At 44.1% G+C, this 18,168-nt stretch overlaps 1 protein-coding gene across 15 annotated transcripts in view; it reads left to right on the top strand.

Moving 5' to 3' along the window:
- The window catches only part of Limch1 (LIM and calponin homology domains 1), a 331,238-nt gene that overhangs the window by 220,141 nt on the left and 92,929 nt on the right, over nucleotides 1–18,168 (top strand). For all 15 annotated transcript variants that reach the window (XM_029477930.2, XM_029477931.2, XM_029477934.2 and 12 more), the window contains exon 4: nucleotides 13,839–13,945. In XM_029477930.2, coding sequence (XP_029333790.1) covers nucleotides 13,839–13,945 — 107 coding nt within the window. The remainder of the gene's footprint in view (nucleotides 1–13,838; nucleotides 13,946–18,168) is intronic.

Genomic DNA, 18,168 nt, shown 5'->3' on the forward strand with positions numbered 1-18,168 from the left:
TCAGAGGGCTGATTCCGTGCCATCTAGACAGTTTTCTTGATTGTCTGAACTCCCACTTCCGAGAGCACTGTGGTGCTGATCGACGGGCTGTCAGGTAGACTTGAATGCATGGCCCGGCCAGGAATCTTAAAAGGCAAAGCAAATCAAAGTGCCAAAGGCCACGGAGTCTTTAGGACTGGGCACTCTAGATAAATACCCTCTGAAGAACTGGGCTTCGATGGCCGAGTGAGGAGGAATCGTGCTTGAGAAGACAAGAGACTTAGTCAATCACCCATGTTTTTATTGTTTCATTCTATGTCTTTTATAATGTTAACTTCGAGAAACCAAGGCAGCGGTATGGCTTAGTAGGAAGACTTTCATATGTTTTTAGAAACCCTAAGTTTGATTAGCTTTGCTGGATATGTTTGCAGTGCTAGTAATAACCAGACATTCTGTTCCCTAAGGACAGAACTTGGAGAGAAGAAAATCCAGTTCTGACCCACGCTGCGAGTGCAGCTTAGTTTCCCTGGGCCAGGTTCTCTGCTGAAGGGTCATTCTTCTGTTGCAAACAGTGCCTTGCCTACTTCTCTTCATCTACTGAAAGGACCTAGGATCTTGTTTGCCCAATCTCTTTAGCCATCGTGGGAGAGAATTTTACTCTGTGCAAACCTATAGGGATCTTTTCCCATCTTCGAATTCAAGTGAGAAACAAAATACAACACAACACAACACAACACAGCAAAGCAAAGCAAAGCAAAGCAAAGCAAAACAAAACAAAACAAAACAAAACAAAACAAAACAAAACAAAACAAAACAAAACAAAACAAAACAGTGGGCCTCCTTGTAGAGTAACCAACAACTTCAGTTGGGAACTGCAGTGAGTGTCAACAAGCCAGCAGGCAGAATAGGCAGATGAGAGATGAAGTACAGGTCCCCAGATCACAAAGCCCTAGTTTCCTGCTGCTTCAAAGGGTCCCCATATGCCTGATTCATGCCTATGTCACAGCCATGTGACCAAGGGACTCTTGTTGCTTGTGTTCTGCAGCTGGATTAGTGGCCCCGTGCTCAGGTGTGCTCGACTCTGTAAGCCACAGGTACCTATTTTCTTCTGGGCTTCTCTCATTGGCAAATAAGAATCCAGCCCTTATGATGAACCGTAATGCTCAGGGCACCTCAGATGTTACGTTTCACACAGAAATTGGGCAATGAGTTGATTTGAATGTACACATGTAAAACTAAACAAAAGTTATTATGGCTTAACCGCTGGCTCTTTAACCCTCACCCCAGCCAAGGTGTGCATCTTGCTCCTATTGTTGAAAGGAGTATTAAGAGATTGCTTCAAAATGCCTTAGGATATCCCATTACTTTTAAAAAATAAAAAATAAAAATGTTTTTTAGATGCAGAACCTAAGGTGAGTGGGGGTGAGGAAAATGTCGTCTGTGTGAGAGAAGATGCCAGAGAGATGAAGAACAGAGAGGCAGGGAGCTGGCCAGATGCCTAGGATTACCAACTGTGTCTAATGGGTCCACCCTAGTGGGCGCTCATGTATTCGTAGCTTCTCTGGATCCAGAACAGCACGGTTATGTCCAGTAGCATTGAGAACTGTATGCTAGGGCCTGGCAGTCAATAACCAATACCCCTCTCACCCCAAAGCTGAGATCTAAGCACGGGAGTCAGACAGAAAGCAGACTATCAGAACCACTGCCCGTGAAGCACACCGGAGCGCATAGATTTGGAGCTGCTGCCAAGCGGGTTTGCTGATCCTCTTGAGTTAAACAAATCCAGCCATCCATTCCTGCCACAGCTGGACATCCACAGGCATCCCCCACAGAGAGGCCCCTACCACATGGTAGAGACAAACAGAACCCACATGTCCTAACAGACAGGCTGTCTGCCATAGAAAGGATATCCCAAACTAGCTGAGTTGGGTGTGTGCCCCATTTCTTCTCTTGAAGCGACTCAGGGGAGGAGGATGAGGGGCCAGGTGTATTGTATTAGCCAACAGCCCTTTATGTAGACACGTGACTGGTTCCTCTTCTAGTACAGACAAGAGAGGGCTGGTTTAGCCAACAAGCCTGTTTGTTTCAGCGTGTACTGTTTCTTTTCTCTGATCTTTGTTCTGTGTTAGAATATTGGAGCCAGGCAATGGAGTTGAACTGGATACCTAAGGAAGTCAACATGGGGGGAGGGAAATGGGCAGAGGGGGAGAAAAAAGGAAGCCTTGTGAAAGAGAAAGAACGAGATGCCCGGGAGTAGGGAGAGCTGGTGTGAAGGAAGAGGATATGAGTCAGAATCCCTGCGGCAGGGTTGAATAATGACAACTTGGAAACTTGGTGCAGATGGAACTGGCCTCGCTGGTCCTTGCTGGGCCTTGGACATGACAGGTAGAATCTTGCCATGGCCTGAGCACTATTCTCTCCCCCATCTGAGCCTAAATGCTTCCTAGAACAATACCTGATACATGGGAAGCACTCAATAAGAATGTGTGCTTTGTATGGTCATAAGAGTCGGGAGAGTCTGGGCAGTGGTGGCACATGCCTTTAATCCCAGCACTTGGGAGGCAGAGGCAGGCGAATTTCTGAGTTCGAGGCCAGCCTGGTATACAGAGTGAGTTCCAGAACAGTCAGGGCTACAGAGAAACCCTGTCTCAAACAAACAAACAAACAAACAAACAAAACAAGACAAAACAAAACAAAACGTACAAACAAAAAAGAGTCGGGAGAGAAACACCATGCCATGGCTATTGTGTGCTGTTACATAAGAAAAAAAAATAATGCATTTGGAATGGAAATGTTCGGCACACATCAATAACCCAATAAATGACATCCATATGATGTTTATTTCGATGAATTGGATAAGAACTGTTGAATCATGTCAATGAATAGATTTTTCTGATTAGAAGGGCGTCACTAATTTTTTTTTTTTAGAGTTTCAAGGAACAATGGGGTAAAAATCAAATGACTGATGTCAGGAAGTTAGTCCGGAATAAAAGCAATAAAGCCAACCTACAGAGGGCATTTAACTGATCGCCTGCTCCTTCAGATGATTTCAGTGGCTACAAGGTTGGCATTATCTAAGATCTCTCCCATTGCATCACTGGTTCTTGGGTGAGTCATCTTTTCTCTTCTCTTTGCTTCTGAGTTATTTCTCCCCAAGGTCTTTGAAGAGGCTCTTTGGTGGACCTTCTTCCTGACCAATGAGTATCTCCCACTGAACCCTACATATTTGCCTAAGATAAACAGCAGGCTGGGCTCCAAGATACCACATGAGCTAGCTTAGACCCCCCACCACCTAGGGATTGTCAGGGGTGCCTTCTCTTCTCCATCAGTCTTCAAACTCATACTTTCCTCCCTCCCCACCTCCGTTCTTTCTTCTGAACCCTACCATGCTTTTGCTCACCTCCCATCCAAGGTTTTTCTTTTCTTCCTTTTACTTCATCAAGCCATCCAGATGCCACCTTTCTGGTTCAATTCCCTAAAATCTCCCAGGTGTGACGGGTTGTGCTTTCCTCTCGGTGGAAGGACTGGTATCCTCATTAAGTGTTCCTGGCAAATAAAAATGCATCGACAGTCTAGCGAGTGTTGGTTGTTGTTGGACCCCAGCCAATCCCAGGAGTTAGACTGGATCCCGCGCCGACTGGGCAGTAACTGAGAACACAGCAGATGCAGGAAAACCCCCGTGTTCTATTAATTATGGGATAAGTTCATGGAGATGTTTTGGTAATGTATTCCTTACGTTTTGAACTTCTTAATTGTGTTTCTGTTGAGTGGAGTTTGCTTCAGAGGTAGGAAATCTAACAACAACAACAACAACAAAAAACCTGGACATTTTAAAAAGGCTTTTATAAGTAGAGTAGAAAAGTCACATTAATCTTGGTTGTTGATTTTCCAACAAGATCTGGTCTTCTCTGATATACTTCCAAATCTTTTCGATCTATCCTATTGCTTATTAAGGTTCTACAGCAAGCATGTTTTATAGACAGTATATTCAAATGATAAATCCACCGCAGGCAATCGCAGTTTACATTCTGTAGTTTCCATCTTACAGAAACTGAAAGTCACAGAGATGTGCTTTTATGCATTGCATTTTAAATACCTGGCCATAATGAGTTTGTCAGAAGCCTCAGTGTGTGCCACTTGCATTTTCCCTGAACTGCAAACCATGTTGATTTTTCTCTATTTGAGTACAAGATGAAACTAAGGAAAGTGGGTCTGCCCCACTGAAAGGGGTCCACTAATGGCTGGGTGCCTGAGTCATGACCAGGAAACCATTTTCCCCTTATGGTGGCTCGAGGAGACAGGGGAAGCTTCCTACAGCTCAGGGAAGTGAAGAGCAGCAAAAGTTTCTTGTTTGCCTTCGGAGGAAGAGAGCAGCAAGGGATGTGGATGAGGCTGTGGACTGTGCCCCAGGGACTACGTTGAGTACCCTGCTAGCCCCTCCATCCTGAAGCACTGCCAAGGGCAAAGCAAGCCTCTTCCTTAGATGGAGACTGATGGGATCTGTAATCCAACTGTTGTCAGCAGCAACAATGAACACTGGACATTTGTGTGTGCGTCTTCCCACTGCATGGTTTTGCTCCATCGTGTAATTAATAGCCCAACACATACACTTTGGCTTGAGTAGGTTTTTCTAGACTGAATCAGAAAAGATGGCTCAAGAAATTAATTTCTGTATAATAATTATAAGTGACGACTTACATACACACAACCGCCACCTTGCATATAACCTTTGCATACATTAGCCTGCTCCTAAGTTCGAGGCTGCCTACAGAAGGCAAGTTGATGACTAACCATGAGCACATAACAGCAGCAGGACTTTAATTTTTTTAATTTCTCATCTCTCGTGTGTAGGCTATACACCGTGTCTCTTTTCTTAGACCCATAAACTGTTTCTCATTCCATCTTCAGTCTTTCCTTGACTCGAGTGGACGAAAATGTCCTAATAATGCCTCCTCTTTAGAGAGACCTCGCTTCTCTGCATGGAATACAGTCTAAGACCCTCAGAGGATGCTTGAAACCTCAGGTGATACCAAACCCTGTCCATGCTAGCTAGCGCTTGACCCAACACATGGAATCCTGGTTGAATCTGAACTGTCTTCCACAAGCTTATGCTTTGAGCTTAAATGGTGGTGCTGTTTCATGAGGCTGTGGACCCTTTGAAGGGTACCTCTCTGATGTGTAGGTCAATACTAAGAGGCAGGACTTTGAAAGGTATGGGCCTGCCATTGATTGTCTGCTTCCTGGATCACTCTAATGCCAAGAGCTTCCAACTCATACTCCTGCCATCACGAACCCCATGGCTTCTCTACCCTCATGTGTTGAGATCTCTGAAACCAGGAGTAAATCTTTCTTCCTTTACTTTGTCTATTAGGCATCCTCTCATAGTGATGCAAATGTAACTAGGCACATGTATACCAATGGTAAGTTTAGTATATAAGATAGTAAGATGTTAATAACAACTAATAGCAAGCAATTATGGTAATAAACTATAATGAAATTGTCAGTGCTGTTATGCTTGTGCTTTAAGGGCAATCGTTAATTAAGATGAGGATTATTTAAACTTGTGGTGGCTCTCCAACTGATCTGACAACCAAGATGGCTGCAGAGAGGCTAACATGGAGATGGTGTATACAGCAAGAGTACACAGGACAAAGGGATGACTCGCATGTTGGGCAGGACGGATTGGCATGGCATAACACTTTATCACATTATCTAGAACAGCATGCAAAGCAAGACGTATGAATGATTTACTTCTGGATTTTTTTTATACTTCTAGACCATAGCTGCCTATGGGAATAATTGAAACCTTGAAGGGCAAGCCTGAAGATAAAGGGGAGGGGGGCACTACTGTAAGGACTGACTGGAAGATGCCAGAGAGTTGGGCTCTGCTGCTTAATGTATGTTTCCTGTAATTATGATGTCCACATCTGCAAGGCTGATAGCATCGCCCACCTTACAGATTAGAGATGGGAAGATCAGAAAGGTTGAGAAGTCTAACCAAGAACACAGCCAGAATGCAAATGAGGCTGTGGTTTTAACTGAAGACACCAAAGCCATCATGCCATGTGCTTTAGTCTATGTTCCCTCACCATTGGCTAATTTGATACAAGACCCCCCCCCTCTACATACACACACACACACACACACACACACACACACACATATATATATATGGTTTTCAAATTTCTGTTTGGTTGATTGATTGATTGTGTGTATAGATAAGAGAACTTGTAGGAGTCTGTTCTCCCCTTCCACTACACAGGTCTCTGGAATCAAGTCAGGCCAAGGTCATCACGCCTGGCAGCAAGAGCCTTTACCCTCTCAGCAAGCTTTCCCCTCTTTATATGGATTTTGAAAAAAAAATCTAAATATGTAAGGGATCATGAAGATTAAGGAATATTTTGTTTTATTCACCATTAAAAATATCTAGAAAGCTACTTGGCACATTACATTTAAATATTTAAATGAATATATATTACCTGCAACAGACAACTACACTTTCGGATTAGGGGTTATCCTGAGCTGGGCCATCTTAGAGAGGGAAGAGAAGGGATAGAGCTCTCAAATCTTCAGAGCAAGAGTTACCAGGAAGGTGTAAGGCCAGGTCTCCAGTAGCGCCCTGGAAAACATTTCCAGCCACTAGACAGGCTCACACATCAGTGGGATGGGAGCACTCCGAGGCCTAACCAAGAAGTGACCGCATGGTAGTTATACAAACAGTGGCTCAAAGCCATGTGTTAATACTAGCCTGGTGAAAGTGGGCTCTTTAGGGAAGTCTCCCTTAACTGAGACTCTTATGTCCTTTCCAGTCTGTCAGAGTTATTCTGTCAGTAGCACCTGGTTGTGACCCCAGTGGTTTTCAGTCATCCACTCAGAGCTAACAACCTTTCTCCCTCAAATTTTGCAGAGTTGATTCTATCAACAGAGTCCCGACCTTTCTTGGCTGAATCTACTTTTATAAACCTGAAAGCTTTCCCCACATATCTCCTAGTTTTAAAAAACTCCAAGAAAACATGTTAGAATATTAAGTGGATAACTGATTATTCTTCAACTGGGACATGGTGAGCTAAATATCACTTGTAGGCCAAATCCAGCCCAGAGTCTGCCTGTGTAAGTGTCATGTATTGGAAGACAGACATGTACTTTCACATGTGGACTTCCCAGTTACAACAACAGTACTGAATTAGCTTTTAAGAGTCTACCATATGATCCACAAGACCAAGGAAATTTACCATCTGACCCTTTACAAAAAGCGTTTCTGACCCCATCTGTACTCACCAATTCCTAATAATTTGCTATTTGAATTATTCCTCTCTCTAAACACAGAAAAACATTCATGGTCTCCCCACCCATCCCTCCTCTCCATTCCTGTTTTATGCCCTTGTGACCTCCCTCTTTCTACATGTGAAGATAAGTGGGTGCACACAGACATACGCATGCAATTTTATTTGAGCCACTTAGAAGTGGTGTTATAGGAAACCTTAATAATACACCCTTAAACAACCCCAATGTATACTTAAAAATAAGGCATCCACTCACTAATTAAATTTCACTGCATAGCCTTATTTGATTTTCCTTCTAGAGTCTGAAATTCAATTAAAGCTCATATACTATTTGGGGGCAGCATATATCTTTGCTTACCAGAGTTTTTTCATAACAATGATTTTTTTCAAGACCCTAAAAAAAAACCCCAAAGATTACCAAGTCTTGGTAGAATCATTAGCTCTGTATAAGTGAGACTTACATATAAAAGTCATTGTAGTAAACTGTGTCTCTCATTTCTCTTATGGGATCGAGACAGTTATGTGGTTTCGTTCTGAACTTGAGCTTCTAAGATGTGGCCTTTACTTGAAATTGTAACGTGAAGATGTCTCAGTGTGTAGGAGAGGCGGATGAGAAAGGATGGGATGCCTCCTGTGTAATTAAGAACACAGTCCTTCCTGCCTGCTCCTGTGGCTGGCCTCTGTTAGTTCTTGGCTGGGTGGCTCTTCCTTCTGGCTTTGTGTCTGACTGGGGCTTGGCTCTTCTCCAGCATCATTAGGTTACAGCAAGGAGTTGGAAACAGACCTGCAGTTATTTAAATCTTCCAGCCCAAGTTGTTCCTGCTGGCTGCCATACAGAGCTTGTATGTTTGTAGGCTGTGTGCTGAATAGTGCGCTGTGTTCCAGGGAGCATGTGTGCATCTGGGAACTTGCATAGAGAGAGCACCTTCTTGTTTGTGCTTGAGATCCAGGATGCCACAGTCCTAAGGGGACTGCATGCAGGTCAGAGGCCTGTCCTTTATTGTGGTCACTGATGATCTGTAGAGACTGCCGACTCACTTTCTTACTTTCCTGAGAGGCACTCGCTTCAAGCCAAAAGTCACTCGGATGCTCACTGGAGCCCAGCTGGCATCTGTACTAGTCACTGCCTTGTTTGCAGCTGCCTTCTCCAGTAAAGAGTATGTTTACTCCTCTGAGCTATGGACTCAAAGAGCAGGGGTGTGCCTTATTTTGGACATGGCTGCCTCAGAGCCAGTGGTGTCTTCAAGAGTTTCAGAACCAAAAAAGAATGGGAGAGAGACAGAAGGAGACAGGACAGAGAGAGGGGGAAGAAAGGGAAGGATAGATGAAGGGAGAAGGAAGGGAAGAAGGGAGGGAGGGGGGAGGAAGGGAGGGAGGGAGGGAGGGAGGGAGGAAGGGAGGGAGGAAGGAAGGAAGGAAGGAAGGAAGGAAGGAAGGAAGGAAGGAAGGGAGGGAGGAAGGAAGAGAGGGAGGGAGGGAGGAAGGAAGAGAGGGAGGGAGGGAGGAAGGAAGAGAGGGAGGGAGGGAGGGAGGGAGGGAGGGAGGGAGGGAGGATGGGAAAACATACTTCTGTTCTGGTGAGAGGCAAAACAGGAAAGAGAAAAATGGAGAGAGGGAGGGAGGTACAGAGGGAAAGAGGGAGAGATGGAAAGGAAAGGGGATTTCAGGATGGATGAATAGGCATAAACAACTGGAAACCAGAGAGGTGGAAAAAGAATTGCTACTTGGGGGCTTAGAGTTTGTTCCTCTGGAGAGACCCTATTTCCATGTTTGTGCTGAGTTAGCTGGGCCATGGGCCTAGCTGGTTGACTCTGTGTGATGCATAAGTGCTCTGTGCCTCCACTGCTCATCTGGGAAATGGAGACAGTAGTGCCCAATTCATAGGGTTATTTGGATGATAAACGATTTGTCCCGCTGCTTAGAGCAGGGGCAGCTGGGGTAAATGCTCAGCCTACAGAGGCTACAAATGTTCCATCCGCGTTATGCATGCCTCAGGAAACCCACCAAACCAGTCTTCTCCTTGCTAAAGCAGTCACTGATCTGGAACCTGCTCTCTTGACTTGAGTAATTAAAATTTGAAAGTCGAAGCTTGTGTGAGAAGAATTCACTGGTGCGTTTTGAGTGTCAAGTTGACAAAGTACTTTCCCAGTTTTCAGGCAGACTCCAGCAACTTTTATGTAATGAATGCTAGGGCTAGTGATCCCTTTAATTATCTCTCCGTGCTTTTCTAACAATCATTTATGTAAATGCACCAATTAAGAATTCTCATTCACCATGCCTCTCTGACTAGCTCTCCCACTACAGTGGCAACCCCCAGGTCCTAGTACATCTGTTCTCAACCTTCCTGACAGTTTTTCATGTTGTGGTGACCCCCCAACCGTAAAGTTATTTTCACTGTTTTGCTACTGTTATGAATTGTAATGTAAAAGTTTTGGGAGACGGAGTTTTGCCAAAGGGGTCATAACCAACAGATCGAGAACCTCTCTTCTAGGTAGAAGGAGTCTGAGTTTTGCTTTCTGAGAAGCCCCATGGTCCAATTTGAGGAAAGGTACATGTTCCAAGACTGGGAGAGATCTGGAAGAAAGCAAATGGGCTGGTGTGTTTATGAACTCAAGTACATTGAGAAATAGAAATGCTGGTGTGGACGGACAGACAGACAGACAGACAGACACACACACACACACACAAACACACTCACTCACACTAGCTGAATTGAATTGGAATTGAAAAGGAATCCAAAATAATTTACTTTGCAAATGAAAACTGAAATCTTAAGGCAATGTAACTTTATTAAAAGAAAAGATGTAATTAAAGTCATTCCCTGGCCACTCATGGTAGTTCATGCTTGTAATATCATCACTTGGGAGGCCAAGGCAGGAGGATTACCAAGACTGGGGTGGCCTACATATGGAGTTCAAGACTAGATTGGGTCATAGAATAAGACCCTATCCCAACATACAAAAGGAAAGCAATTGGTCAATTAATTTAATAGCAGAATGGTCCAAGTATACATTGAAAAATCTGGGTCCTTTAAAAGGGACTTGATGTATTTCTTACCACTTTATCCTTCCCTTGATTTATTTATTCCAGGACAAAATTTTGTAGTGAAAAATATATCTTTGAGAAAATAAAAACTCAGGAGTTAGGTATGAGCTACTAAATTTAATTATTTAAACAACGTGGAAAGTTGCACCAATTAAACTAAAGAAGAGAATGCCCAGGAACATCAGATACCGGACAGCATCAGATACCCTGTGGCAAGTGCACAGTTGGCCAAAAGAGGCCATGTGCAGAGTGGTGCAGGGCCTGTGAATGGTGGCACTTCCTGCCTCCACAAGAAGCCCAGAGCCTCATCTAAGATGGAAATGAAGGTGTTTCCACTTTAGAAGGGGCTGCCCTGTCTCCCCACTGGTCTCCCATCTTTTCTGCATACTGTTGACTTCCTTCTAGCCCTGCTCCCAACTGTCTTCTTCCAGTTGCCAGCTGGGTACTCAGTTCTCAGACATCTAGCCGTTGACTCCTGCAGCCTGTTATCTCCATCTGTAAGACCCTCTGAGATCAGTTCACTCCCCACAGCCCCACTGTCCTGTGGTACTGACCTCCAATTCCATGCTTGGACTCATCAGACATACCCCACTGTTTTGCAACCTCTGTCTCTTGCTGATTGCAATTTTGAATCATTGCATTATTGTTCTAGGCTGCAGATCACTCATCTGTCACTCGAGTATAAGGAGCACAGGGATTAAATAAATTAATGTAATAAATGCAGCCTTGGAATGATGTTGGTCCCATAGTATGGGCTATAGAAAGGTCAACGACTATCTATAATTGCTCTTTAGGGCCCAAGCATGTTAAATTTTTAGTGTCACATCAAAAATTACCATTAACTAACATCTCACAGCAATACCCAATTTATTACCTCACATTGTCTATGGATTAGATGTCCAGATAGGGTGATACTGGGATTTTTGCTCAAAATATCACAGTGCTGAAATCAAGATGGTGGTAGGGCTGAGACCCTGTGCGTTTTTCAAGCCTATCCTAAGCTCATGGCAGTTAACAGAATTCGAGCTTTGGTAGCTGTTGTATTCGGGGCCAAGCAGGAACTCTTGTGTCTCCTTCTGTTTAAAAGATCCCTATGTATATCATTGCCAATCAGATAATCTTCCTCTCAGCTAACTTAGAGGCAATTGTTTAATGCCATAACCTTATCAGGAATGTGGGTTTTCACTTGTTCTCCAGGGGAGATTACCTAGGGTGTGTACATCTGGAGATGAGATTCCCAGGGACCTGAGAGTCCTGCCTACACCTTGGGTAATTAAAAATCTCATTTTTGCCATTCTCTTTGAATGCCTGGAGTGAACCTGGTAATCAGCACACTGAGGTCAGGTGTTTACAGTAGTTTCTTTCAGCATCCAGAGGTTTTTGTATTGGTGTGATTCCTGAAACTAACACTCCTTCTTGTCCTATTGGTTTTTTGTTGTTTTTGGTTTTCTTGGTTTGGTTTGGTTTGATTTTTTTCCAAACTGATGGAGACAATCAGTGCCTTTGGAAGTCGCTCAAGAGGAGGACCATTTGGGATTTGCAGCAATAAATCTGTTGACCAGTTGTCCTGGAGGCTTCAAAGGATGACCCACAATTTGCATTCACTTTCAGAACCATTCATTTATTCCTAAGACCCCCTAACAGATGGGCAGCCCAGATAGAACTCTGTAATTATGAGTGTGCTTGTCAGCCAATCCTGCTCCTCTCCCAGTTCAAAGTCAATCTATGCCTTCCAGGGAATGTTCTCTTGAGGAGGGTCTTTGCAAGTTTTCAGAAGTATTTCTTGCCTCTCATTTTCCTATCTAAACAGCTTCTCCTTCTCCTTCTCCTTCTCCTTCTCCTTCTCCTTCTCCTTCTCCTTCTCCTTCTCCTTCTCCTTCTCCTTCTCCTTCTCCTTCTCCTTCTCCTTCTCCTCCTCCTCCTCCTCCTCCTCCTCCTCCTCCTCCTCCTCCTTCTCCTCCTTCTCCTTCTCCTTCTCCTCCTTCTCCTACTCCCCTCTTCCCTCTTCCCTCTTCCCTCTTCCCTCTTCCCTCTTCCCTCTTCCCTCTTCCCTCTACCCTCTTCTTCCCTCTTCCCTCTTCTTCCCTCTTCCTCATCATCTTCCTCTTTCTCTTCTGCTTCTGCTTCTTCTGCTTCTTCTACATTTAGCAGGCAAAGTAGTGAGTTTCACTATATCTTCATGCATACCATTATACCTTGTGCCTCGGCCAACCCCACTCTTCTTCCTCACCCTTTGAGCTGCTGTTCCCTTCCTCTCCCCAGACAGTGGAGAGCAAGTAGTGGAATGAATGTGTCAAGAAAGAGATGGATGGACTAGATTTCTTTTTATCTTTTAATTTATCTAACATTCCATCAAAAAGTTATTTTCAGTGAAAGCCCATAGTGAATGTATGAAGGATGTAGAATTCGCAAAGGATACATTTAAATCAATTCATAAGAAAAATGTGAGGATGAGAACCCCTTAGGCTACAAAACCTAATTATTTTCAAGTTTCCTAGTTTAACAGTGTCCTATTTTGAGTGTGTGCTGTGTGTCTGTGTACTTTTCTATTGCTGATATAAAATAGCATGACCAACAGAACTTAGAAAAGAACATGTTTAATTGGGCTTATGGTTTCCGAGGGTGAGAGTTCATGACGGCAGTGAAAAGGCATGGAAGCAGAAACAGCTGAGACCACACATCTTGACCCACAAACAGGAGGCAGAGAAAACACACTGGGAATGGTGGGAGTCTTTTGAAGATTCAAAGTCCACCCCCAGTGACACACTTCCTCCAACAAAGCCACACCTCCTACTCATTCCTAAACAGCTCCACCGCTAGGGACTAACCATGCAAAGATAGAAGCCTATGGAGACCATTCTCACTCAAATGGACATACCGTCCATCTTATTGTTTGAGACAAGGTCTCTTACTGAACCTGGAGCTTACCAGTTACACAAGCGAGCCAGCAAGCATTAGGACTTTTTTTGCCTCCAGCTTCCTAGAGCTGGGATTTCAAGCATATGCTGTCATGCCTGACTTGAGTTCCAGGGATCAGAACTCAGGTCTTCACGCTTGCTTAGCAAGTACTGTACCAATGAAACCATTCCCTATCCAGCTCTAATTATATATATAGTATCTACTGATACCAAGTTCTAAGCAATAAGGCATGGATGAAGGACTTAGAAGCAATGGAAAATACCCAACTTTTTAAAAGTACAGTTCAGATTAAAAGTACAGTACAGTACTTTTAAAACTACAGATGCTAAACTCCCTTTGTAGCAACCTTTGACTTGCAGTTGTTTACAAACGTATCAAGCTAAAGGGAAAGTTGAGTTTGGCAATGGCTAGCTAGGGCTTGGGAAATCTGAAGTGTCTATTTATTCTGGCATTTCCTAACTGCAATTGTGTTGGGTGACACACCATGATTTAGATGTGCCTTTAGCAGCCATGATAGCTGGCACCTTGACAGCAATGTGGACTATTAACAAAGTGGGATTGCTTTATAAAGATAATCTAAACTAATACTTGGGCTCCTTTTCTTCCTTCTAGGACAATACCATCTTATTCTTGAGAGGCTGTAAGGAGCTTGGCCTTAAAGAATCTCAACTCTTTGACCCGAGTGACCTCCAGGATACCTCCAACAGGGTCACTGTCAAGTGAGTAATCCCTGATTTATGGTTAAAGGAAACCCTTGGTATTTTGATTTGCACTTTAGGGAGGATGTAGTAAGCTCTGAGAGGTGGAAGATTAGGTATACCTAATAAAATAAAAATGTGCAAGCAAAAATCAAGTGTTTACAACCCAGTGTCCTGCCCCTCTGTGCAGACCCCCTCCCCCATTCTGAGCTGATATAACTTTTCCAATACACATAGAACCAAAATTTTAGAAAATTAGCATCGAGGCTACAGAGAAATATGTACACAATCTGTGTGCCTTAGACAGCATCCCTTTTATTGGCTCCAACGGGGCAGTTGAATAGGCTCTTGGCAGACTGCACAGGAGGTGAACAGATTGTGAGCACTTTGATGATGTAGAGAAAGCATCTGATGATGGCGAGCTGGCCCCTTCATTTACATTTGCAGCCATTTTCTCGTGTGTGACAGTGATTAAGCTTTTCAGAGATGGATCATTGGCCTTTTGGGCATTTCTGCCTGTATCTATTTAGTGAACCATACTTGGGGCCAAAGAATTCTTGCGCTAGGATGAGTTTCTGTATAAAGAGATAGCTCATGACCGAAGTAAGAAGATTGATCCTTATAGGATGGCAAAAATAGATTGTCCGCAGCCCAGGCATTCTGCAGAGCCTGGGATGCCATATAACACATTTGTCATTTTATTCAAACAGTATGCAGCATGAGAATGGTTGTACAAAAAGCTGGAGTCTCTCCTGTAGCTGGAGAGATGGCACATGGTTAAGAGGAGGTAACATTCTGGTGCAGGAGCCCAGCTCAGTTCCCAGCACCCACATTAGGCAGCTTAGGACCTCCTATAATTCCAGTTCCAGAGGAACTGTCTCTCTCTTTTAGCCTCCATGGGCTACTTACGTACATGACTCATGCTCATATATGGACATACACATATACACATAGTTAAAAAATACACCTTTTGAAAAGTATCTAAAAGTCAGGTGTGGTGGCATATCCTGTGATCCCAGTGAGTAGGTGGTAGAGGCAAGAGGAGCTCTACAAGATCAAGGCCAGCCTGGTCTACATAATGCGAACACCAAGCAGACCAGGCTCCACAATGCAGCCCTGTCACAAATAACAGCAATAACAATAAAAACCCACAAAGCTGAATTGAGTAGTAGGGGGGAATCTGCAGTTTGATAATTTGGGGCAGTGCCCTTTTATCAGAGAAGAACAGAAAGGAGAGAAGCCACAGTTTAGAGTTCTCCTTTTTGCTCTCTTTCCGGATCTTTATTTCCTAATTATAACGAAGGGAAATTTGAAACTACGGAAGGAAGGAAGGAAGGAAGGAAGGAAGGAAGGAAGGAAGGAAGGAAGGAAGGGAGTTTACAGTGGGTTCTGTGATTTGTGACTGGGGACGAGGAGAGTCAGCTATGACTAATGAGGTGAAGTTATGTCTGTGTTTTTAATGGGCCATTCTTTAGTATTTCTCATGGAAAGTGAATGTAAGTGAGAAAAATAACAGAAGTTACAACATGGCCCTAGAGAAGCCTCCATTGGCCTCAGGACAGCTATCACATGTTCTGTTTGTTACCGAGCTAAATCTTAACTCTGTGAAGTTCTTACTCATTTTGGAAAATGACTTTAGGTTCTGGCTAAACTCACATTTCTAGCTCACCTGCATGGCAAGTGACCAGGAACAATAGCAACTGTGCAGTGCATTGGTAATAATTAGTCACACACTCACTGGGGAGGAAGAAGGAAAGTTTACTCTGGTGGTTTGCTCTAGCGCTCTTCTTCTTCTTCTTCTTCTTCTTCTTCTTCTTCTTCTTCTTCTTCTTCTTCTTCTTCTTCTTCTTCTTCTTCTTCTTTCCTTCCTTCCTTCCTTCTCCTTCTCCTCCTCCTCCTCCTCCTCCTCCTCCTCCTCCTCCTCCTCCTCCTCCTCCTCCTCCTCCTTCTTCTTCTTCTTCTTCTTCTTCTTCTTCTTCTTCTTCTTCTTCTTCTTCTTCTTCTTCTGCCTCTGCCCCTGTTCCTGCTCCTGCTTCTCCTTCCTCTTCCTCTTCCTCTTCTTCCTCCTCCTCTTCCTTCTCCTCCTTCTCTTCCTTCTCCTCCTCTTCCTCCTCCTCCTCTTCCTCTCCTTCATCTTCTTCCTCCTCTTCTTCCTTCTCTTCATCCTCCTCTTCTTCCTCTTTTTCTTCCTCCTCCTCCTCTTCATCATCATTAATTTATGCCTACCTTTAAACAATAAATTACCAGAGCAGGAACATTCCGAGGCCAGTTGGTTTTAGAATCTAAAACAGAAACCCAGATTTTCTTCATTGCTCATCTTTGACAATCAAGGCATCCAAAATCTGGGTAGAGCCCCAGGTCTGGAGATTGCTCAGTCTGGAGCTTGCTGAGCACCTTAGCACCATGTTCTCATCTACAGAGCGCAACTGGATCAAATAGTCTTCCAGATGGAACTCTAAGTAAAGCTCGCTCATTGCAGATCTGGGAAAGCAAGGCAATCAACTTCTAAAGAAATACATTAATATAACTGTCTCCTGAGAGGCTCTGCCAGTACCTGGCAAATACAGAGGTGGATGCTCACAGCCATCCATTGGACAGAGCACAGGGTCCCCAGTGAAGGAACTAGAGAAAGTACCCAAAGAGCCGAAGGGGTTTGCAGCCCCCTAGGAGGAACAACAATATGAACTAACCAGTACCCCCAGAGCTCCCTGGGACTAAACCACCAATCAAAGCAAACACATGGTGGGACTCAAGGCTCTAGCTGCATATGTAGCAGAGGATGGCCTAGTCGGTCATCAATGGGAGAAGAGGCCCTTGGTCCTGTGAAGGTTCTAAGCCCCAGTATAGGGGAATGCCAGGGTCAGGAAGCAGGAGTAGGTGGGTTGGTGAGCAGGGGGAGGGGGGAGGGGATAGGGGATTTTTGGAGGGGAAACTAGGAAAGAGGATAACATTTGAAATGTAAATGAAGAAAATATCTAATAAAAAAGAAGTACATTAATTCAGAGGCACCAGAAGCAACCCAGCAGGAGAAAGTCACATCGTCCAGTCTCAAATGGTCACAGTCCCTTTGTAGGGCAGCATCCTCATCTTTTCTTGTCCTCTGGTCTTTCCATTTTTCTGTCCTCCCCTCCTTCCTCTCCCTCCCTCCCTCCCACTTCCCTTCACTTCTTTATCCTCTCCTCCTGTCTACCTCACTTTCTGCATTTCTTCTCTCTTCTTTCCTTTTTAGATCACACCTCACTTGTACACTGCAAGCCTCAGGCACTCCTTTCCCCTCACCTCCCCTTATGTCTCTATAGCATCATTCATCCACTGAACAAATAGTTACTGAGCAGCTACTATGTATGAGATATTTTCTCCTTCCTGGAGAAAACTGCACAAGCAAGATAACCAGGGTCCTCTGTTCATATTGATTTCCTGCTGCAGTGTTGAGAACTTAGAGGTAAATCTTAAGAAAGAAAATAACCGTGGGGAGGGAGAGTACAGAGAGGACCATAAAAGATTAAGATGGGAAAGATAGTGATCCATTTGGAAAGGGTCAAGGATAGCCCATCTGAAGGGGTCAAGGATAGCCCATCTGAATGGAGTGCTATTTCAGCTGGGGATTCAGGTGGAGATAAGAATGAAACTGGAGCATCAGCTGTGTGGAGATTTGCTGGATGTTCAAGGTGGAAGAAAAGCAGGAAAAGGCCTTGAAATGAAGAGGAAACCCTTGGTGTTTGAAAAAAAAGGCCAAGAACCTAGTGAGGTTGGAGGTCATGCCGAAGGGCATGTGAGGCGGGAACAGCCATCCACAAGCAGTGGGGATGTTGAACTTGGAATTGTGATGCAGAGAGACTGTCTCCTTGGGTTAGGATTTAGAAAATCATAAAGAACTTACACTAAAATTACATCACAAATTAATCTGCGGAGCTTAGGAGGGCATTGCTTCTGGCTTTGGCACTTTGCAGTGGAACATAAAACAAGCCGTCAGGTTCACCGTGTTTTCACAGGTGATGCTCCTTACATTTGGCACGGAGTCCAGGACTAGTTTTTCAAGTGTTGACTTTGTTGCTCAGAGAGATCCAAGCATCACCCTTGTAACTCTGTGGCTTCCCTTCTGAGATAAGCCTCTCAGCGGAGAGGGAGAGTGTCACTTTAATGTGAGTTAGTAGCATCGGCCAGGAGATATAGAATAAGGGATAGATCCCATGGGGCAAATTTGTATTTCCTAAAATTGTCTTTGGGGGAAAAAAACCCACTCT

This window comes from Mus caroli, unplaced genomic scaffold (genome assembly GCF_978045245.1).
Source record: "Mus caroli unplaced genomic scaffold, Mus_caroli_1 scaffold_4, whole genome shotgun sequence".
In the NCBI taxonomy this organism is placed as follows: Eukaryota; Metazoa; Chordata; class Mammalia; order Rodentia; family Muridae; genus Mus; species Mus caroli.